Below are 23752 nucleotides of genomic sequence, written 5' to 3' on the forward strand. Positions count from 1 at the left end.
GAAAGATTATGAACACATAACATAATATGCACTAATTAATTGTGTCCGATAAGACTAGGAACATATGTTAAAGTCCCCATGAAATAAAATTTTTTTGGGCTTTTAGTATGAATATGTAAGCCTTACTGTTATCTGTGCTCCAAAACAATGACAAAATTCTCATTTGGAAGATATAAGCGTTCAAAACTGGTCTCTCACTTCCACCAATATGGATCACTGATTTTGATGACATCACTATGCACTTCAGTTCTCATCAGATTTCCTGTCCAATCAAATGCTCTCTAGAATCTGAAGCTCCACCCCCTACATTATAAATAGACGCAGAAGCCGCGACTAAAATCAGTCACTTGATCATATTTACTATTTTCTACATGGTGAATGGCACATAGTGCACTATATAGGGGATAGGGAACGATTCAAAGCAGTAAATATGCTTTCCATTGGGGAGAATGAAGTCTGGTTTCACGTTAGTGTCCCGTGGACCGCAGCGGGCGCACAGTCTGCTCCGGTCCAGAGACACGATAGCACAGAGCGGATCATATGTGCGATCACAAAACATATCGGACCCATTTCAATTCCACACAGAATGCTATATTTTAAAACTAAAACACTATAAACGCTATTGGCGATTTAAAAAAAGGGGAGGAGCAGTTCAATATGTTCCACCCTGTCTTCCTGTTTCAGTGGAAATTTCGTCAATACATTGAATAATGCTGTGCGTTTCAAGGCACTCCAGTGGGCCTTTAAGAAAGTCAAAAGGGTCAGTTTTGATTGCATGTTGAATTCATAATGTTATATTCCTAAAAAAAAACCAGTGCTAGTGAAACACATAATCCACCACAGCAAATATCTGTCACAGGTGAGCTGAGTACTATGATCCAAAGACGATGAGGTGTGATGCAGAATGAATGAATATAGAGACTTTAACGAACACCAAGAGATAAACGCACACAACAGAAGTAAGATAACGTTAAAACTAGCAAATAACTGATGACTTAAATACACAAGGAATGATAATCAACGGAACAGGGAACAGGTGTGAACTAATCAGAAACGATGACAACTACACAAGCAACACAGTAACCAGGGCTGTGTCTGATATCGCCCCCTATACCCTTAAATATGGCACTATTTGAGGGGAAAGCCATTTGTGTCCGAAATCACAGTGGACATTATCAAGTGCATTTATTAAATCCCACAATGGACCGCAATGAGGAGTGTACAACTGATGTACGCTACGCTCAATGGCTAGAGAATACCCATAATGCACTGTGAGGGTGGCGCGTTGAATGAATTCCCACGTCTGACCAGAAGATGGCGCCCGCAGCTGAATCATCCATCCATCCATTTTCCAAACCACTGGTCCAATGTGGCTACAGCGTAATATCATACAGGTATAAAATCCTTTTTTAATTGATTATTAAATTGTTTAACTGAGGTTTATTCAAGCTAGCATCCATACCAGAGTTGAAAATAAATCTTTTCATTTCTACTGGAGCTAGTTTGCTAAGTTTCAAATGATTATTAAACAGCAAGAACAAACTGCAAAAACGGCGCACTCAGTGTCTGAATTCACTCACTCGTTCTCATTCACTCCCTCAAGTAAACTATTTAAATGGACAAATGTAGGAGTTAGTGAATGAGGATATGGGTGCGATTTCAGACACAGCCAAGGACAACCAAGACTAGAAACTAGAAACAGAACAAGACAATAACTGTAAGGCCTTAGACACCGAGATTTTTCCAGATATCTGCTCACAGCACAGCTTCATGGAGCGCTGGATAATCAAAACATGGCACGTCTGACAGCGTTTGGCTTTTCTTCTGTTTGAACATCATTCATACGAAGTCACAGAGTGTTTTCTTCAGAGGGGAACAAGAGAGAGCGCGGTCAGTACTGAGCTGCTAAATCTATTAGCACTGACGGAAAAATCAATGTGCTCTTGTCCCTGTGAGACTCCCACTCAGATGTAGCCTTCACTTCCATGCAAACACACGGCTGTCTGAAGAATGCAGCGGGGGACAGTGACAGTGAGGTCGCCAAATATTGACTTGTGTCCAGTGGAGAGCTCATGCTTTTAGAAACATGAGGAAAGTGACCATCAGGTCAGAAAGAGTCTCTCTTTTAAGAGACTCAATTACTGTGACAGAGATCACATACTGGCAAATAACCAATCCAGATAACTCTGATGAAATCACTGAACAATTATAAAGTTATACTTATTAACAGCAAAAAAGTACACATTCAGTTAATATTCATTATTTAACAAAATGTAATAAAAGATTATGAAAAATCAAACATTTAGCATATCAACACTGACTCGTCAAAGGCTGCTGGAATTAATTTCATGTGACACGAACTTGCTGTTATGAAATCACTGACGATGATAAAGTTAAAGGATTAGTTCACCCAAAAATAAAAATTCTGTCATCATTTACTCACCCTCATGTTGTTCCTAAGACTCGTTCATCTTCCGAACACAAATGAAGATCTTTTTGATGAAATCTGAGAGCTTTCTGTCCCTCCATTGACAGCTACGCAACTACCACTTTGATAACTTTTTGAAGTGTCAAAGTGATAGTAGCGTGACGTTAGCTGACAATGGAGGGACAGAAAGCTCTCAGATTTCATCAAAAAGATCTTCATTTGTGTTCGGAAGATGAACGAAAGTCGTACGGGTTTAGAACAATGAGGGTGAGTAATTAATGAAATAATATTTGGGTGAACTATCCCTTTAACTGCAAACGTGAATCCAAGCAGAGCTAGTGGATCATGTAAGAGTGTGGTGACTTTCATTGTCAAGAAAACACTGTAGAGTACAGAATACACACAGAATATACAGTTAATAACTAAAATAAGTATACAAAAAAAATATTAATTTCGAAGAACTGAATCTACCGACGCACAACCAGCGCTGAAAATGGTTTCACGATTAAAAAGCATTTTCCCTACATTCAAGCAGTTCTGGTATAACAACCAAGAGGATATTAGCCATAAGTAAAATATGAAATGTGATTGTTTGTTGGTTGAAAACCGGTGCAAACAGGTGCTCTCCAGCTCACCCATCCACTGAGAGGAAGAGGTCACAGGCTTTATCTGGTTGGATTAGCTGAGCGTGAGTTTGTGGCGGGGGAAATGGCCTGATATGAGACTGGTGGTCAGACATAAGCACGCACAGGCAAAATGCAGCACTCATATTTCATACGTCTCCATCTGCATCTCTACAACTGCCTGAAAGATCTTATCTCGCAACTGTCACTGCAGGAAACGCGATAGTTCGCATGCATGTGTAGGCATTGGTTAACTGCTACAAGGTGGATATCAGCTACTGGCGCGAAATCAAAGATCATACGTGTAATATCTGCATGGTGCGCTTTTATTTCCTAAATTACACTGAAAACATGAGATAAGAGATGACTGATGCGATGCCTTACCGAGATCTTTGTCTTTACAGTATAGCATTTTGAAGGTTGCACTGACATCTACAGGCAAGAAAAGGTTTTGTTTGTTAAAACAATTGAAACTTGTCGCAAAATATGTACTAGCTAAACTGTATTCTTCTATTCCCATTGAGAAATTCAGCGTGTTCCTTTACCAAATGGGAATAAACCAGTAAAACGCCACCGCTTAGTACACTGGCTTTGACTGGAATGAAATAGTCATAACAAGAATTCAACACGTAAAGGGATTTTTTTGTGTGTGTGTGACAAAAATCCCTATAGATATTAGATGCACGCTATTTGAAAACTAGGCAACACTTTATAAGGTTTCATGTTATTAACTACATTAGTTAAGATGAACTACATACTATTAATAATAATAACAACAATAATCTTAAGTCAACTCAAAAGTTGAGTAGCCTATTAATATTAATGCACTGAAACTAATGTGAACAGTGAATTGTATTTTTATTCACCAACATTAACAAATGCTTTAAAAAATATTACTCATAGTTCATGTTAGCTAATGCATTATCTAATGTTTGCAAATGAGACCCTGTTGTAAAGTGTTGCATGAAAAATAAGTAGCCTATAGTTATTTAACAAACTTTTATATAAAGGCAACTTACGACTTATTTCAAGGCACAAGCAACCCGTTCAAGCTTGTGTAGCTAACATTAAAAAGTTTGGTGTCAAATGGATTTTAAAATGTTTTGGAAAGAAGTCTCTTGTGCTCACCAATACTGTAATTATTTGCAATTCCTGTGTATTTTCAGCATCATTACTCCAGTCTTCAGTGTCACATGATCCTTCAGAAATCATTCTAATATGCTGATTTGATAATAAAATATAAATATTATCAATGTTGAAACAGTTGTGCTGCTTCATATTTTTGTGGATACCATGATAAAAAAAAAATGTCAGGGTTCTTTCAGGTTCAAAAGAATAGCTTGTATTTGAAATATAAATCTCTTGTAACATTATAAATGTCTTTACTTTCACTTTTGATCAATTTAATGCATCCTTGTTGAATAAAAATCTTTTATTTTTTTATTAAACCTTACTGACTCCAAACTTTTGAATGACTTGTTTCTTGAAGGGTTACTTTTTGGTTACCAGAGCAGTGTTTAACACTAACCACCTGAGAAACAGGAAATACACAAAAACACAACTTAAAAGGTAAAAGCAAGTCAAAAACTGAAAAAGAAGAATGTTTATTTTAGCCTACTGTAGAAGAGATTTGTCCACATTTGATTTGATGTATTACTTGAAAATGAAAATATGACACCCTGATCCATCATGGCAACCTCTACATGTTACATCATGCCAGCATAATCCAGAATCTCCATAATAACACATTTTCAACTTGTAAGATCAATTCACGTCTTTGTCAAACTCATAATTATAAGTTATAAACCGTAAATGTTATGAAAGCTCTGATTTCCACCAAAATGGCAGTGGCTATGCTTTCTTTGTATTTCAATGTGAATTAAAGAAAGTAGTGATGAAGTATTTTGTTGTCATTACCAACAAACTTGCACACTGATTCATTTCCATGAACACCTCAGAGCCGAACGTCCAAGTCGCCATCTTATAATTACAGGAATTCCAACACAATGTGAATGAAGCATTAGTTGGATAAAGAAACAGGAAAATTAACCCCCCAAAAAGTTCATTTTAATATTATATCACAGTGACATCTCATGATTTGCATAACTACGAATCACTGATGTCCACTGTGTTGGAGTCTGAAAATATATGGTGGGGAGACAGAGAGTACTTAATAGCCTGCTGGTCTTGTGTTGAAATCGACAGAGGGAGACTATGAACAAGAATGGTCCCCGGTGGACCAATATCTAAACTGTCTTCAGGCATAGCGTCCTCTGAGTGCTTGGACATGTCCTGAGAAGAGGCACCGTCAATGTTCAGTGGTTCCTTTGTGGCGGCGATCGACGGATTGGTCTCCGTTACCACCGTAACCTCAGTCCCGCCCTCCTGGATGAGCTTGTGGAGGCTTTCCAGGTCAGAGCAGGACGTGATGAAGGTGTGTGTGCCGTCGGAAGCTGATGCAGAACAGGAGGCGATGAAGTTTTGAGTGCTGGTCTGAGGGGCGGTTTCACCGGGACTGATTTGAGTGAGTAAAACCGTCTGGTGCCCGAGTCCGCCTTCTGGTGCTAGCATGTTCACGTGCTGTATTACAGGGTTCAAAAGCACGTCGTGATCATCCGGACCGAGCAAAACTGCTCCCGCCTTTGCAGCGGAAGCCTGAACAAAAGTAGCCTCCGGTCCTAAAGAGGGCGCCACAATGATCTTAAGATGCGTTGTGCTGTAGGAAGACGGCGAAGCGGTTGCAATAGGGGCAAATCCTGCGTTTTCTACGGGTTGTTTGGTAACAGTTTGTGATTCTTGATTATGACTTTGTTGTTGTGCGTTACTGTTATGCTGCCTCTTGTGGCTGCGAAGAGAATCCTCCCTGACGAACGAAGCCTCGCACAAGTCGCAACGAAACGCCCGCGTTGCCTCCAGTCTCGCCCGGTAGCGTGAGCTAAGAGGTTTGGGAGGCTCCTCCCCCGTCCCGCCCTTACCCTGCCTGTCCGGTTTATCCGCATGACACTTCCTCCTGTGAATTAACAAATTACTGCGCTGCTTACTAGCAAACGAACAGTGCTCGCATTTAAAGGGCCGTTCGTCCGAGTGCACGCGCTCGTGGATCTTGAGCGCCCCCTTGCTGGAGCAGGAGTAACTGCACTCGCTGCACTGCAAAGGCTGGGCCGGCTGGTGCTGGCGGGAATGGTGTCGCAGGATGGCTTTGGTGGAGCACTGGAAGTCGCACTTTGAGCAGCGGAAGGAGTCGGAGGCGCTGTGCTTCAGCTGTACATGCGATTTTAAATTGGCCTTCATGGCACAGCGATACTCACAGAGATCACACTTATAAGGCTTCTCGCCGGAGTGAACCCGGCTGTGACGCTTCAGGTCGGAGTTGATCTTGAATTTGGCGTCGCACTGGTTGCACTGGAACGGGGCGTCACCTGAGGAGGAAGCATCCAGACATGTGAACTGAACACAAATAACACAATTTTTACTACCGGTTCTGATAATTCACAAAAAATGTATACTATTTAGAGGCTTTCGCACCGGGAACTAGCCACCAGGGTGGTTCTCCGAGAACTACATTTTAGCCGGTTTCCTGGTTGCATTCACACCACCAGTATCCACCTTATTTTTCACGTAAAAGTGTGCGTGGCCATTTGTAAATTGAATGTATCTGGCTTCCGGTGTCATCCGCTTCCAGTTAGTTTAGCTGTACAAAAAAGCTTGTTATGCTGCTTGATATTGCAACTGGTATTTCTTACCCTATTATTTTAATGTAGTGGCTTAATTATAAACATGCTGGTTTGTAGCGCAAACAGTTTTAACATTTACTGCAATTTTTTATTCTTCTCGTTATTTCCCTATAGCGGCTAATGAACCGGAAGTCTAGCGGAGAACGCTAGAGCCTGAGCACACAGCGCTTCCATTATCTGTCTTTAGTTTACAATCTGTTTAACAGTCCTGTCTAATACATTATTACATAGAACTGTTATTCAAAGAAAGTAGACAGTATATGAGAAAGTATTAGCATTGATGTCCAGTGTTGCTAGATGAGCAGAAATACATAATCATGTTTCGCTTGGTCCCCTCAAAGCTGCGTTGGATTTTCTCCTTAGCCTAAAGGTTGAGAGGTCCATCTATCACTGTTTTCCATGTTCGTAGAGTTAGTTAGTGAAGTAAATATACAGGCTATAAACTGTGTTCACAGATAAAAATAAAAATAAAAGCCTCATTGTGTTTGTAATTGTGGTCTTACAAACTATTCTAACTCAAACATTCTGGGAAAATGTTTTTTGATAAAAACTGAAAGAGTTGTCGGACGCTTAGTGATGGTGACGTTGAAGTCGTGCGACCGTGGTGCAGTTCGTTTATAGCCTACCTTTAGCTTTTTACTTCTGGCGACTGCATTTAGGCTTCAAAATTCATTAAAGTTGTGTTCATCTGTGAAAATTATCTTGATGAACAAAACGTGCAAGTATCATAAACTTTTGTTGATCACAGAGCTTGTTTTTAGCGATAATCCAAAATCCCATTGGGTTTTTGTCGAGGGAACCAGTGTGATGCAGTACGTGTTGCAGCTCATACAGAACGCTGCCGCCAGGATTCTGAGCAGAACCAGAAAATATGAACATATCACACCAGTCCTCAGGTCTTTACACTGGCTCCAAGTTAGATTTAGGATTGATTTTAAAGTATTATTACTGGTATATAAATCACTCAATGGCCTAGGACCTCAATACATTGCAGATATGCTCACTGAATATAAACCCAACAGATCACTCAGATCATTAGGATCATATCAGCTAGAAATATCAAGGGTTCACTCGAAGCATGGTGAGTCTGCTTTTAGCTATTATGCCAGCCGCAGCTGGAACCAGCTTCCAGAAGAGATCAGATGTGCTCCTACTGTAGTCACATTCAAATCCAGACTCAAAACACTTCTGTTTAGCTGTGCATTTACTGAATGAGCACTGTGCCGCTGTTCGTCCGACTGTTTGTACTGTACTGTATTTTATTTTATTTTTCTAAACTGTTTTAATTATTTTTATTTCTTTTTATTATTTTTATTTCTTCTATGTAAAGCACTTTGAATTGCCATTGTGTATGAAATGTGCTATATAAATAAACTTGCCTTGCCTTGATGCGAACTGCCGGTTGGCCAACAAAGTGACGTCATACCTGCACTACTCTATTGTGCAGGGTTAGACCCTACTCTGAAGTAGGAGGTGATTTAGTTCCCCCAAAAGGCGTTCCTAGAACTAAAATCTTTCCCAGTTCCTGAGGTGCGAACACACCAAAAAGTGGATACTCCCACCATTAGTTCTAGGAACTATGAAAAGGTTCCTCCAGTGCGAAAGCCCCTTTTGTTACCAACATACTAATCAAGCAAAATAAAAAGCAAATAAAAAAAATTCAATTTTTGTAATGTACACGGCTGTTTAAAAGAACGATACTATTTTGTCATTTTATAAAATTATTTTGGAAAACTTCATGATGCAACTATATAAAATTATATAATTGATTGTGTGTTCTCACACAAGAAACAGGAAAACAGTTTTATCTCATTAATCTTCTAGCAAGTTTCACATGCAAGTGTAAATTCTCAAATATCAGTAGTTCCTGGAAATGGTCTGTGTGGCAGCGGAAAAAAAAAGAAAGAAAATTAATTCTAGAAAACCACTTGATTTTTGTGGTCCTTTTAAAGATTTTAGTTGATCTAGTTTTTTTTTTTATAACATATACACACACACACACACACACACACACACACACACACACACAGTATATAATGCATTATATTTACACTCAACCGTAAAAGGTTTGATTTCTCTCAATTCTCATCAAGGCTGCTTTTATTTTTATTTGATGAAAATACAATAAAAAACGTAATACTGCAAGTTATTACAACTTAAAACATTTTATTATAACTTTTGCATTTTAATAAAATGTAATTTATTCATGTGATGGAAAAGCTGAATTTTCAGCATTATTAGTCTTCAGCGTCACATGATCCTTTAGAAATCATTCTAATATGCAGATTTGCAGCTCAACAAACATTTCCGATTTTTATCAATGTTGAAAACAGTTGTGCTGCTTTATATTTTTGTGAAAAGTTCAAAAGAACAGCATTTATTTGAAATAGTAATCTTTTGTAACATTGTAAATGTTTCTCTTATGATCAATTGAATGCATCCTTGCTGAACAAAAGTGTCAATTTCTTTAAAAAAGAAATAAACATCTTACTAACCCCAAACCTGAGTGTAACTGGCATAATCCCCAGCTGTCCTCACCTGTGTGAGATCGGAGGTGAACGGTCAGCTGGCTGGAGTTGCGACTGGCGTAGGGACATATCTGACACTTGAAGGGTCTCTCGTCGTAGTGGATACGCAGATGCTTCTTCAGGCTACTGCTGTCGGCGGCCGCGTACGGACAGTGCTTACACTTGTGTGGTTTCTCTCCCGTGTGCAGACGGCTGTGGAGATTCAGCTTATCGCGACGACTGAAACGTTTATGACACAGTTCACACTCGAAAGGCCTCTCGCCTGTAGAAAGGAGACAGATCTCAGCACTTTAATGTTCATCTGGCATCATTTTGATCATGTCAGATAAGTGTAAGATGAACACACAGAATGGAAATTACTTACCAGTGTGTGTTAACATATGTCTCTCCATGTCTTTTTGGCCATACTGCGTTTTGAATGTACAACCTAAGGGCACAAAATGAAATAAAACATCTTTTAAGCTCCATATAGCACAGATTTTTAATACCTTAAAGGGTTCTTAGTTCGATTCTGTCAACACTGCATCATTAAACATCATCGTTTAGCGCCTCAGTACTTGAGCGAGCTCTTAACGCATTATAGTCCTTCATGTTTATTGCGATCTCAAAATTCTGCCCAGGTGATAATACCTAGAATATTAAAATCATCTGCAGGCTGTAGATCCTTCTCCTATTTAGCACCTAAACTCTTAACCTTGTTCGGGAAGCAGTCACACTCCTTCAGTTTAAATCTAGACTAAAAACACTCTTTAAACTGGCTTACACATAACAAATGATCACATTTCTATAATTCACATCCATTAGATTGTTAGGCTGCATAAACTAGGTCAACCGGAACCAGGAGGACTTTCAATAACACCCGATGTACACATTACATCATAAGAAGAATGGCATCTATGCTAATACAAGTCTCTCTGTTTATCCTGAGGTTACCATAGTCAGCCGTATCCGGTCCGTATCCAGATCAGATGGAGGACCTGTGTCTAGACACGATCACAACGCATCCCTGAATGTCAGAAGAGACCATGTCTACTAGACAATCCCCTGTGAAGGCCTCGTCGACACGACAGCCATCGGCACAGAACCTCAGCAAAGACCACAAGAACCAAACAAGTCCTCCGCACAGACCTATGACCAGCTTCAGCTGCACACTGGCATGAGGACTCCGATCTTCAAGCAAAAGAAACTGGATGAATATTTGAATGCTACTGATCCACAATCTCTGTAATTGAGACTTCTGAATCATAATCGCACCATGTTCGTTCGTTGGTCAGAGGAGAACTGGCCCCCCGACTGAGCCTGGTTTCTCCAAAGGTTTTACCTTCATTCTGTCACCCGATGGAGTTTGGGTTCATTCCCACTGTTGCCTCTGGCTTGCTTAGTTGGGGACTATTAATACTCAACAATATTATTGATTTGACTGCACTGATGCTGTAGGATGAGAACTGAACTGAGCTGATCAATGACATCACTGTTTTCTGCAGAACTGCTGTAGTTGAAATTAACTAATTCAATAATTGATGATCTTTACAATGAAACTGAATAAACACAGACTTCTGACTTCAGTTGAACAATGGCACTATTTTCATTTAGAGATGCTGTATAGCCAAAATGAATTCTGTTTGCATCATTGTATAATTTGCTTTATGCTATGCTTTGAAACAATCTGTGACTTGACTATACCCTTTTACAAAGTCTTTATTTTGTTTTTGGTGTCTACTAGAATTGCTTTTCATGCTTAAATGTTCTCAAAAAAAATATTTTTTACATATTTTTTCTTCCCAGTCTGTCAGTAACGCTCAGTTTACTTCCTGTCTCTATAAAGCACCTCCTTCTGAAAAGCGCTGTGTGCTCTGATTGGTGGGCTGGATCAGTGTTATGATTGGGCAGCCGCTTTGAGTGTGCTTGGGAAATGTCAAGCCCCTTACCATAACCGTGAGTTTCAACCATAGACTGTAAAAAAAGATCTGGTGAAAAGTGAAGCTGCCAAAGTCCTAATATGGCGCTGACATCTTGCACAGATTTGGGACCCGAGTCTGCGCAGTAGTGAACGCGGGACCTGCTTCAGCGCAGTAGTGAGCAGGAAGTGAAGCCGGGATCTCAAGGTCCCGCCCTCACTCCCGCAGAAACGGTTACTACAAAGTTTACTGTGTGAAATAAACAGTTATGGACATGTAGAAATTAAAGGTGGTATCAGTGATTTCAGGCCCAAAAATATTTTTATCACATTCATCTAATCTCTCGTCAAAAAGGCTCTGAGATCTGCACACAAAAACAAATGGCTTAGCCAAACACTCAAAACCAAAACAAATAGTGTTCCAACCAATCACCGACAGGGGGAGGGTGTTGTGAGGTTTTGAGCTAGCTTTTTCTTCAGCTCTGACTTCGCGTGCAGCCGTGCACGAGCTCAAAACCTCACAACACCCTCCCCCTGTCGGTGATTGGTTGGAACACTATTTGTTTTGGTTTTGAGTGTTTGGCTAAACCATTTGTTTTTGTGTGCAGATCTCAGAGCCTAGGCTGCCTACAGAGACGCGTTTTTTTGACGGCATGCTTATGGGGCGGGCAGCTAGCGGATCGTTAGGAAAGATTAGATGAATGTGATCAAAATATTTTTGGGCCTGAAATCACTGATACCACCTTTAAAGTTGAAGCTCCAATCTCCTCCTGAAAATCCCCCAAAAAGTCAGTTGGTGCCTTGGTGACTACTTCGTTTAGAGAAGCTGTCAATCATGACGTCACATTCCTGTTTTTATAGCATCAAATAACGAACTAAAATCAAACTTATTTTTAAAAAAACGAACACCTAAACTTTAATCAGTGTGATAAAAACTACCTAAAATGACAGAAAACATCTCTGAAAATGTTTTATTTGAAGTGTAATTTGATTGTTTCGTTTCCATCGTGTCCATTAGACTTCATGGGGAGGCGGGGTTTATGACCTACACTGGGACCAGCCACCGGGGGGCGATCGAGGCGCTTTGGCTTCACTTTTCAGCACTTGTGCGGCACGCTTGGTTTCAACCAAGGGGGTAATCCATCAGCCGGAAACCGAAGCTTCCCCGGGCGCCGCCATTGATTAGCGGACCATCACCTGCTGTTAGCATTACATTGACTCCCATTCATTTTGGCGTCACTTAGACAGCGAATAACTTTACATCTGAGGCGTTTAAAGACTCCATTTGTCCATTATTTATTTCTAAAGAAGCACGAAAATGTATAAAAGGCTCCATTACCTTATATCTTACGTTATGGCCCTGTAGAAGCAGTTTTTTTTTAAATAGGCTAACGATTGCGTGATAACCATGCGACTCTGTCGCACAGTAGACATATTACCGTATAGACAGGAGGAGAAGCTCGGGCGCAATCGGGGGAACGTGGAGGCAAAATGACAAAATAATTAATCAGAATACTTAGCAAAAGTTTCTCTTGCTCCTAGCTCATGGACACCTCCTACTTACGATCTCCGTCTCTGCAAGTTTCGGAAGGGAATGATTCAGATTTCTCTTGGCACAGCTACTAGAAAACAGACGGGTTGCTCACGTCACATCTACGTCGTCAAGCTCAGTTTGAGTCTGCGCAGTACGCTCGACCATCAGGAAGTGAGTGCTTCTAATTGACTTCTCTTTTCTCCGTTGAAGTCTATGGGGTCGCTGTGTCCATTTCTTTTACTGTCTATGGTTTCAACACACTACTAACTAACTCAACCAGGCCCCGCCCCTTTTTATTTTGGGCGGGAATTATTTAAATGAGGAATATTGTGACGTGTTCGTTCCCGGAAAGTCTTCAAGACTCTCAAGGCGTTTCCGGGAGTTCAGAAACAGTTACTGATATAGAGAATGACTACTTTTGGAGTGACTTTGTGCAACTTTGCAGACCTTTTTCACGCTCAAACAGCAACATTACACACTAAAGAAAGTTGAACAAGTAAAAAAGCATACTAGGTCCTCTTTAAAATAAGAAATGCAAAGTTGTTGCTGACACTTACCTGAGAATGTGCATATGTGTCTTTTTTGAGTTAGTGCAGGTTTCAGCTTTTTGGACGGGGTTTTCTGGGTTCTGGTGAGGGTCTTCTTGACTTTTGGTACACATGTCTGAAATGACTCTAAAAAACGCTTTCATGAATAGTAAACAGTGCAGTCTACTATATACCGAGGATTTATGACCTTTAAAGTGACATGGTACTTGGAGGTGAAACTCACCACTGGATCCACTGTTTCGGGCTGATATATGAGTCGAGGGGATCTGGCAGCAGTTTTGCTTGTGTGCAAAAAAGAGCTCAACGTTGTTGTATTGCTGTTTGCAGAAGCCGCAGATGTGGATGTCAGGACTCACTTCTACTAATAGGTGGTTTATTCCTGTGAATTAACATCAAATAAATATAAAAGGGGGGAAAACATTGTAGTACCTAACAGGGGTTAGTCAATAAAACTGAAACACTGACCAATATAGTGTTGGAGGATTCATGACTATATATCTGCGGTCTGGTGGCCAATCTTCACTGATTTTACTTTCCCTCAGTGAGAGCAGAGTGTGAAGGTTGAATTAGCAGACCAATAGCACAGCTGCACATAAAATATTGCAATCCACACAACATAATAGGAGACATATCAGATTTCAAATTGTTGGTGCGTCATCTGTGACCAGGACAGCAAGTCTTTGTGGTGTATCGAGAGCCACGGTATCCAGAGTAATGTCGGACGAAACACATCCAACAGGAGTAAGTGTCCTCACAAGAGGAAGATGTCTGAAAGGGCTGTCCAGGTACTAACCCGGATTGTATACAATAAACATAAAACCACAGATTCCCAACTCACTGCAGAATCAAATGCGCACCTCGACTCTCCCGTTTCCACCAAAACTGTTCATCAGGAGCTTCACAGAGTCAATATTCATGGTCAGGCTGCTATACTCAAACCTTTGGTCACTTGTGAGTCGTGCCAGTGCCAACTATCAGTTTCAATGGTGCCAACAGAGTGCAAATCTTAGAGTGTGGACAATGTTAAATATCTAATGTTCTCTGATGAGTCCACTGTCTTTCCCAAATCTTAACACATGGACTGTTTCTGCCAAGAGTGAAGCCATCAGTGATGGTTTGGGCTGCAATATCATGGCATTCCCTACTGTGCTTAAGAGAGTAGGGACTACAGAATCATTCACCATTCATTTTAATTTTTGGGTGAACAATCCCTTTATGTAGTAAATGTCATTCCCAAGACGAATTGATGCTGTATTGGCCCGCAAAAGGAGTCCCTACACCATACCAATACATTATTGTGGTCTAAAACCAGGTGTTTCAGTGAACAACCCCTGTATACATACACACACACACACACACACACACACACACACACACACACACACACACACACACACATATATATATATACATATACATATATACACATCTATCTATATATATATATACACACACACACACACACACACACACATATATATATATATATATATATATATATATATATATATATATATATATATATTATAATAAATATATTTATATTAGTAGCTAGCAATATATTATATAGTATCAAATGCTAACAATACCCGATTGCCCATAACTGTACCATCACTTAAGTTTCATTAACTTCAACTTTCATTGTTTGTAAATAAATTTGACAAATTTACGGATCATAAATTACGTTTATATTTATTATAAGCTAAGGACTCTAATTCTTTAATCCGTTTATTTAACAGTATTAATATTTGTATAATTTTTGTCATGATTATTCACCTGTATTGCACAGGGCTTTTTTTACACATCAGTTTTAAAATAGATTTTTTTTTTTCTTGGGTTTCGTATATAATAATGATATCGCTTTGTACCTTCTCCGTTGAATGTTGCCATCTGGATCAAGATGCCAGCTGAGATTCGATCCGTGAAGTATTTAATAACTTTATTTCGCGTTTGCTGATGTTGTTGTTCTGTGCCTTCTTCATTTCAAACGTTTTTTCAGCAGAGTTCAGAGTTGATGGTTGGTTTTGCGACAGTGTGAACTGCTTGACGGTAAACACTGAAAAATGAACGGCGCTAAACAGCGCCTCTCCAGTCAGGAGAGAAGCATTGCGTCATCGATAGATAGATAGATAGATAGATAGATAGATAGATAGATAGATAGATAGATAGATAGATAGATAGATAGATAGATAGATAGATTACTGCTCAGGTTCCCCCCCCCCCCCCCCCCCCTCCAATTTGTAATCATCTTGTGTCTTTTATAGCTACAAATGCTACTGTAGTGTAAGGATTTTTCTTTAACAGTGTTAACAAGTAAGCACTGCCACGAACAGGTTAAGGTAGGTGTAGCCAGAGTGTAGCCTACATGTTGAATTAAAATAATAGATTTTTTAATCAACCTTTTCTCATACGGATTTTTGTAAATAATGATTAAGAAAACAGCTGCAAGTATGAGGGTATAATTGTTGCATTATTTCAAATAAACAGATTGAGATTCACAAATAAATGTAGCTTCACAAAAATGAATAATAAAAATGATTAATTCACAAATAAAGTGAGATTTGCAAATAATACGAATATTTCCATCATTCATTTGTGAATCGCTGCACGCATTTGGATTTCAAAACAATTCTAGGGTCACATACAGACAAATTCACAAATCTCACTTGATTTATTTGTGAATTTGACTCATTTTTGTGAAACTCTATGCAGTTTGCATTTATTTGTGGATCTTATTTGTGAATTTAATAAATTTTTGTGAATCTCTTTACATTTCTTTGTAAATCCCAATCTATTTATTTGGAATAATTGAATAATTCAGTGTTATTATATGTGTTATTAATAGGCTACAGTTTTGGCAGAGCTCTGTGCTCCATGTAAATTTGTAGTGTTTTTAGGGGGCTTGAGGGTCATATTTCAAACTATGTCTTGTTCAAAAGGCACTATGTGTGTGTGTGTGTGTGTGTGTGTGTGTGTGTGTGTGTGTGTATAATAGTTATAAGTCAAGCAATTAAATTTTTTGTGCAACTTTGTTTCTAAACTAAGATTGTGTGTTGTGTGTGTGTGTGTGTGTGTGTGTGTGTGTGTGTGTGTCGATTCCCCACGAGGAAGTATGGAGATGAGTGGCCCTGTCACTTCATTTGAACCCAGCTGAGCTCGACAGCTGCTTAATGGCTGCAGGCTGTCAGAACAGAAGACATCTTAGCGTCGGAGTTTTCATTGTTGACTGTCTAGCACTCTAGCAGGACCTGGACTGCAGTTACACGAGATGAACACACGGGGGAGTCCGCGCTCCATCCTTCGCCTCCAATGAGAATGAGCCGTGAGACCACAGGTACGCTTGAGCAGCCTTTTGGTAGTAAATATATATATACAAATAATATAGTTATTATATTTTATTTATTATAATTGTTTTATAACCAATTATTTATAATAATAATAAATCATTATCCATTTTTTTACTTACTGTATTTATTGTTTTAAAATAATTGTAACATTATTTATACAAATTATTAATATATTCATTTATAGATATATTAATACTTTTTTAACATAATATATATTATATGATGAAAACAGACATTTCTGATTTTTATATATATATATACACATAATATATATACACACATAATATATATATATATATATATATATATATATACACATATACATATAAATCAGAAATGTCTGTTTTCATCATATAATATTTTTTATGTTTAAAAAATAATAATGAAAATATTGAAAACTTAGTGATGTTAGATTAGTTGGTAAAAACATTTTGAATTTCTAAATTATTATCATCATCATCAATTTATACTATTTCAGTTGTTATTTATAATTATTGTTATAATAAAATTATACTTATAATAGCCAAATATTAATTATCAAACATTATATTAAATATATTATCACATTGTGCACATCCTAAACATTTTATATAGCCTATCAGAAAAGTCCAGGATGTCTAATGTTCACAAGTTTATTAACAAAACAACAAACAAACACGTTCACCGCAGTGGACAAAGCCGAATATATTATTCATTATTATTAGGGTGATCTGAGTCGCACAAAACAAAATCATTCAGATAGTATATATGTATCTATCCCCGTTAGCAGAGGACATACTGACTAGCACATTTATTTCTCTGAGTTATATTCAATAAAATATTTACATATAATTCTTAGTCACCTCAGGCCATTCTGCTCAGGTTGTGGTGTGAAGGCTGTGAGTAATCCCACTCATCATTAATTTACGTGCCATTTTTATTCCCTTATGCTGTGATTCAAAGGCAGATCAGATTCGGTTTTTCACATATTGTGAAACAGACGAAATGAAAGGCACCGTCATGAATGGACTGACACTATTAGTTGTGATATGTAAATAAAAAATGCTTTACCACATCAAACATCTAATATATATATATATTATATGTATATGACATTATAGTGCTTTTAATACTCTGTTGATGATTATATGCTGTCAGGTGTGAGTTTAGATATGGCAGATCTGAGTCAAATCTTGAACCAAATCTCGAAAATATGTTTTTATATATTATAATCAGTGACTCATTAGAAGTAACTTGAGTTACGTAATCAGATTACTTTTTCCAAGTAATTAGTAAAGTAACGCATTTCTTTTTCAATTTACAACTAAATATCTAAGTTATTTTTTCAAATAAGGAACGCTAGATACTTTTTCACATTTATTAACTGACTGACAGCTCTCCTGTCCCCATTTTGAGAGAAATACAGTGAGGTGTTGTGTTCGCTGTGTGTGTGTGTGTGTGTGTGTGTGCGTGCTGTGTGAATATGATGGTTATTTTAGTTCTAGACTAAATGTGAACATGCATTTACTCATCTCACTTGCACGAAAACATTAAGTATTTCTCAAAATGAATAAAAACAATTTGGAATTTTTTGCAAAAGTTTTATAACTAACTATTAAATGACACAAATATACTTTATGTATTTAATCTCACTTTATTAACCAGTGTCTTTGCTGCTGACCTTCAATTATCTAATTCAACCATACATATAAGCAAAAATTACTTTAGATTAGATTTAGAAATAAAAGTGTTAGGTGAAAGGTTTGTTTGAGTGGCGCCCTCTACTGTACAGGAATAATTATGCATTTCCTTCAGCCTGAGGATTATTCACTTCACTTCTGGTGTGAAAGGGCCTTAACATTTGCCAAAAATATAACTTTTTTTGTTGTTATTAAAAAATCAAAACAAGCAAGCCCAGCCCAGATGAGAAAAAGTAACGCAAAAGTAATGACACGCATTACTTTTCATAAAAAGTAACTAATGGCACTTTTCCACTACACAGTACCAGCTCGCCTCGGCTCGGCTCGGCTCGACTCGACTCGGCTCTGTTTGGTTTTCCACTGTGTAAAAGTTGTACCTTTTTTTCGTACCACCTCCGGCGAGGTTCTAAGCGAGCTGAGGCGAGCTGAGGCGATACTAAAATGTGACGTGAAAACACGGCAGACTGCTGATTGGTCAGAGAGAATCGTCACTATTCACTGCGTCATCATTGCACGCGTCAGACGGAGTATCCTGAATAAAAAACAACAAAAACAAAAACATCCAAAAACAGCATACACTCGATTTCCTCCATTGTCCTGTGTGTGTGGGTAGCGGGTGTGTGTCGCGTAAAAGATTAAGTCACGGCAGTTTCCTGCGGCGTCGCTATGACGACCAGGTACTATTGTGGAGGTACTATCTGCAATGGAAAACGGAGCGAAAAGCGAGCCGAGCCGAGTCGAGTCGAGTCGGTACTGGTAATGGAAAAGCGCCATAAGTAACACAATTAGTTACTTTTTTTGGGAGTAACGCAATATTGTAATGCACTACTTTTAAAAGTAACTTTAACAACTGATTATACTAATATATTTTTGTAAAAATAATATTAATAAATGTACATATTAATAATAATTATTTGTTAAAATTATGTAAAACACAACAATAAAAATAATGATTAATTAAAAACAAATAAATTATAATTAAAATCACACATTCAAATATATGATATATTTCATGAATATATACCGTATATTAAAATCAAATATTAAAAAAATGTAAAATGTTTATACATTATAATAAAATTTGAAATGTTGAGGCATTACAAGTAATGCAAGCTAAGTAATCAGATTACTTTTTTCAAGTAACTAGCAAAGTAACATTACTTTTAGATTGACATCAAAGTATCTGAGTTACTTTTTCAAATAAGTAACTCAAGTTACTTTGTTTCCCCTGTACTGACTGACAGCTCTCCTGTCCTCACGTTGAGAGAAATCGTAAGTTTAGAGGCGCTGTTTGTAAACATGATGGACTAAATACGAACATTTACTCATCTCACTTATGCAAAAACTGATTCAGGATTCCTCAAAATGAATAAAAACAGTGAAATGCAAACTCACAATATTACACAAACCTGCAATAATTAATATGTTAAATGGCACAAATGTACTTTATGTATTTAATCTCACTTTATTAAACAATGTCTTTGCTGCTGACCTTCAATTATATCCATAATCAGCAAAACGGATTCAGATAAACATCACATTTGTGTTTCATATTCATTGTTGAAATAAAAGCGTTGAACTTTCTTCTCCTGCTTCATATTCTTCTGTGGTCCAGGATTGTTTGAGTGGCGCCCTCTACTGTACAGCAGTGAGTTTACATTTCCTTCAGCCTTCATTTTTGGTGTCAAAGCGCCTTAAAGGTACAATATGTAAGAATTTTGCATTAAAATATCCCAAAATCTCAAGGCCAGTGTTATATATTTTGTTAAGTTGATTACTTACAATATCCCAAATGTTTCCAACTATTTTTAAATCGTGAGAAAATTGCGATTTTAACCAAGGAAACGGTGCGTTAGAGCAGGGGGGAGCTGGGAGTCGCCAGTCAATTGCGTCATATCCGCGTTACCCTCGGTTTCCTCTCGTACTGCGTGGAGTCCTGGACAAATGCGGAAGTTGTAGTTGTAGCGTCTATCAAGCTACAAACGTTAGCTTGTTTCTTGCATTCGTTATGGGACACAATTATTCTTTACCGATTACAGCTGGTTCTGTCGACAAAGCATGCTTAATTTTATATTTTCCAAATGTAGCATTCGGTAATAGTTATGTTTATGTAAGGAAAGTATTATTGCTTTAGATTTGTGTTTAGTTTATTGACATTGTTTATCACGTCTGGTGTTTATGGCCATGTAAATAATAAACATAGCATCTGTTATACATAAAGATTAATCAGTATTTTGGCAAATGATGTGGGCATGTTCGAATGTACTTTTACAACAATTGTTTAGAACACGTAAAACTGCGCAGCGTTATCACAACAATGAATTCAACAAATACAGTAACATCTATGATAACCAATTTAGTATTAAACCTTACTTTTCTTGCTGTTAATTCATTTTAATGAAATAAAAGTATGATGAGGTTTAAGAGTCAGGAAGGAAGAAGACAGGGATCGGCGCGTGACTGGGACTCGTACTTTATTAAAATAAAGCAAAACAAACAAAAGCCGCGCACAATGCGCATTCACCGTGGCAACCGCGACGGCACAAAACAGTTCAAAAATGAGAGCTCGGATCCACCGGTTCTCTTTCTCTGCGTCCAATTTTCTCTCTCGTTCCAGCGCGGCTTATAAGCGGTCTCTCCACGCCAATAATACTGCAATAAGACACAGGTGTTCGTCATTTGCACTTGACCTACTTGCTCGTCTCTTCTCTCTCCCATCACAGACCGCGCTGAACCACGCCCCCCCTCGCCACAAAAAGCATTAAACGCAACATTTATAAAAATAGACCTTAACCTCATCCATGAACATGATTTTTCGATTCCCGTCTGACTGATTTACATCCACGGTGGAGTTTAAAACGATAGTTCCCATCATTTCACGCTCCTTCACATCGTCATCAAGCTACGCCGTTGTTGTTGTTTGGAATGTAGCGCCCTCTAGCGGCAAAAAATTCTTGCATATTGTACCTTTAAGATTTGGCAAAAACATTTTTTTTTTAATTTTTTTTTTGAAAAGCAAACAAGCAAGGCCAACCCAGGTGAGTAACGTAACTCATTACTTTACATAAAACGCAAGTTACTTTTTAGGGAGTAACTTAATATTGCAACGCATTACTTTTAAAAGTAACTTTCCCCAATGCTATATATGTAGTTTTTTTTTTATCTAAATAATATTAATAAATGCATAAATAATTATGTTTAAAATGAATTAAAAACAACAATAATAATTATAATTTATTATAATAAACATTTAATTTTATAAAGTATTTTAAAATTTATTTTTAATTTTAAACAAATTTATATAAAAAATTATAATAATTAATGATATAATTATAAAATTATTATTATTTTATATTTTATAATATAATTATAAAAAACAAATCATTAAAATAAATGATTATTATTATTATAAGACCAATTATTATAACGCTTTATTATTATAATGCATAATTTTCTATAAAATAATAATAACGCTACACTTTTCCCATTAAACAAAAGCATAGTGACTAAAGGCTCTCAAGCTGCATAAAAGACCTTACATGTACAGCAGTGAGACGTGAACATAGTGCACAAGTTTTGGGATGACATGAGGAATGATAACAGAGATATGAATGCTGATGAACTTGTCTAATCAGTTGCCTTTTTGGGTTTGTCACAAGGTACTTAAAGAAATTTAACGAGACATCCTTAAAACCTTAAGAGCTTATTTACTGCAAATCATTCTTGAGCAATGTCAGACAACTTCCACCGCACGCATTAGCAGAATTACAACAGACCATAATACTGACTTAATCAACGACGTGCTTTAAAGAAATATTTCACAAGAACTGTGGGATTCCCCACGGGACCATTTTTGATCATCCATTTAAGTTCTTGCAATTCTCAGCCGCCATAATTTCTCAACATCCCATAAACAAATGTTATGCCGTGTTTACATTATTTGTCAGATGGCTCTGTTTCCTGGTTGTTTATTATGGAATATGGGGGCAGGGATGGAGCATGTTTCAACATCTCCTCCAACAGATAAAAGAGGATCAGGACGAATTAATTGAATGAAAACGTGAGTCAGCACAAGATGAAAGGAAAGATGAACATGGAGACACCTGTAAACTAAACGTTTCTGTCTGGGACATTCTCATTTGAAGAGCCACGCCAGGTTTCACTCAGCCTAAGGTTAGATCAACAGCGTCTCGCTAAATAATATCAGCAAAACTGGGCCGGACGGCGGGGTGATGTGTTTATGACGTGAGGAGGAACAGGAAAAGACGTTGTGAAGGTCCATGTTTGGTTTGAGCTGCATGATAAATTATACACACATGTAAGAGTACGAGTCGTGTTCAACGGCTGTTATCATTACATCAGATACAACCAGGCACTGTCTGGAAAACATCAGATCTCGGTGGACAAAACACACTTACTTATGCACACTGAACATGCATGACTCTATTGTTTTCATACCAAGCAAATTATCATTTCTTCAGACTTTGTGCACTTTTAGAATAAAAAAACAAAACTCTGATTGTCCCCAAAGAAAGTTTTTGTCAGATTTCTGGGAACATTTTTGTCCCCAAACTATAGCTAATCAAACTGACTACACATACTTTCAAACAGAGGTTATTATATTTAAATAATAATAATCATCAATGAATTATTATAATGCTTTATTATTATTATTATTATTTTATATTACAGTGTATTATACATAATTTGCAATAATGATAAAAATAATGCTTTATTATTATTGTATTATTTCATATTACAGTATATTATGATACATAATTAGCAATAATAATTATAATAGCAATAATAAATGAATTATTATACTTTGTTGTTATGTTATTTTATATTGCAGTATATTATTATACATAATTTGCAATAATAATAATAATAATAATAATAAGTAACTAAATAAATAATTATAATGCTGTATTATTATTATTTTATATTACAGTGTATTATACATAATTTGCAATAATGATAAAAATAATGCTTTATTATTATTGTATTATTTCATATTACAGTATATTATGATACATAATTAGCAATAATAATTATAATAGCAATAATAAATGAATTATTATGCTTTGTTGTTATATTATTTTATATTGCAGTATATTATTATACATAATTTGCAATAATAATAATAATAAGTAACTAAATAAATAATTATAATGTTGTATTATTATTATTTTATATTACAGTATATTATACATTATTTGCAATAATGATAAAAAGAATGCTTTATTATTATTGTATAATTTCATATTACAGTATATTATGATACATAATTTAGAAAAAAACAATTATGCTGTATTCTATTATTTTATAATACAGTATATTATTATACATAATTAGCAATAATAGATGAATTATTATGCTTTGTTGTTATATTATTTTATATTGCAGTATATTATTATACATAATTTGCAATAAT

General features: G+C 37.0%; 1 protein-coding gene and 1 long non-coding RNA gene across 2 annotated transcripts; one reads left to right on the plus strand and one right to left on the minus strand.

Moving 5' to 3' along the window:
- Positions 1 to 2609: 2609 nt before the first annotated feature.
- LOC309481048 lies at positions 2610 to 8668 on the plus strand. Its single transcript, XR_014199874.1, has 2 exons — positions 2610 to 4467; positions 7646 to 8668. It is a non-coding gene; the product is annotated as an uncharacterized lncRNA (long non-coding RNA).
- Positions 4640 to 15307, minus strand: zfp64 (zinc finger protein 64 homolog (mouse)). The gene is made up of 6 exons (XM_082145583.1): positions 15161 to 15307; positions 13516 to 13671; positions 13302 to 13418; positions 9678 to 9740; positions 9324 to 9575; positions 4640 to 6470 (listed from the first exon to the last, which is right to left on the minus strand). The coding sequence occupies exons 1-6, from the start codon at positions 15180 to 15182 to the stop codon at positions 5158 to 5160; spliced, it is 1923 nt and encodes a 640-aa protein (XP_082001709.1). The 5' UTR covers positions 15183 to 15307; the 3' UTR covers positions 4640 to 5157.
- Positions 15308 to 23752: the final 8445 nt, after the last annotated feature.

This window comes from Leuciscus leuciscus, assembly GCF_965113295.1.
Source record: "Leuciscus leuciscus genome assembly, chromosome: 18".
Lineage (NCBI taxonomy): Eukaryota > Metazoa > Chordata > Actinopteri > Cypriniformes > Leuciscidae > Leuciscus > Leuciscus leuciscus.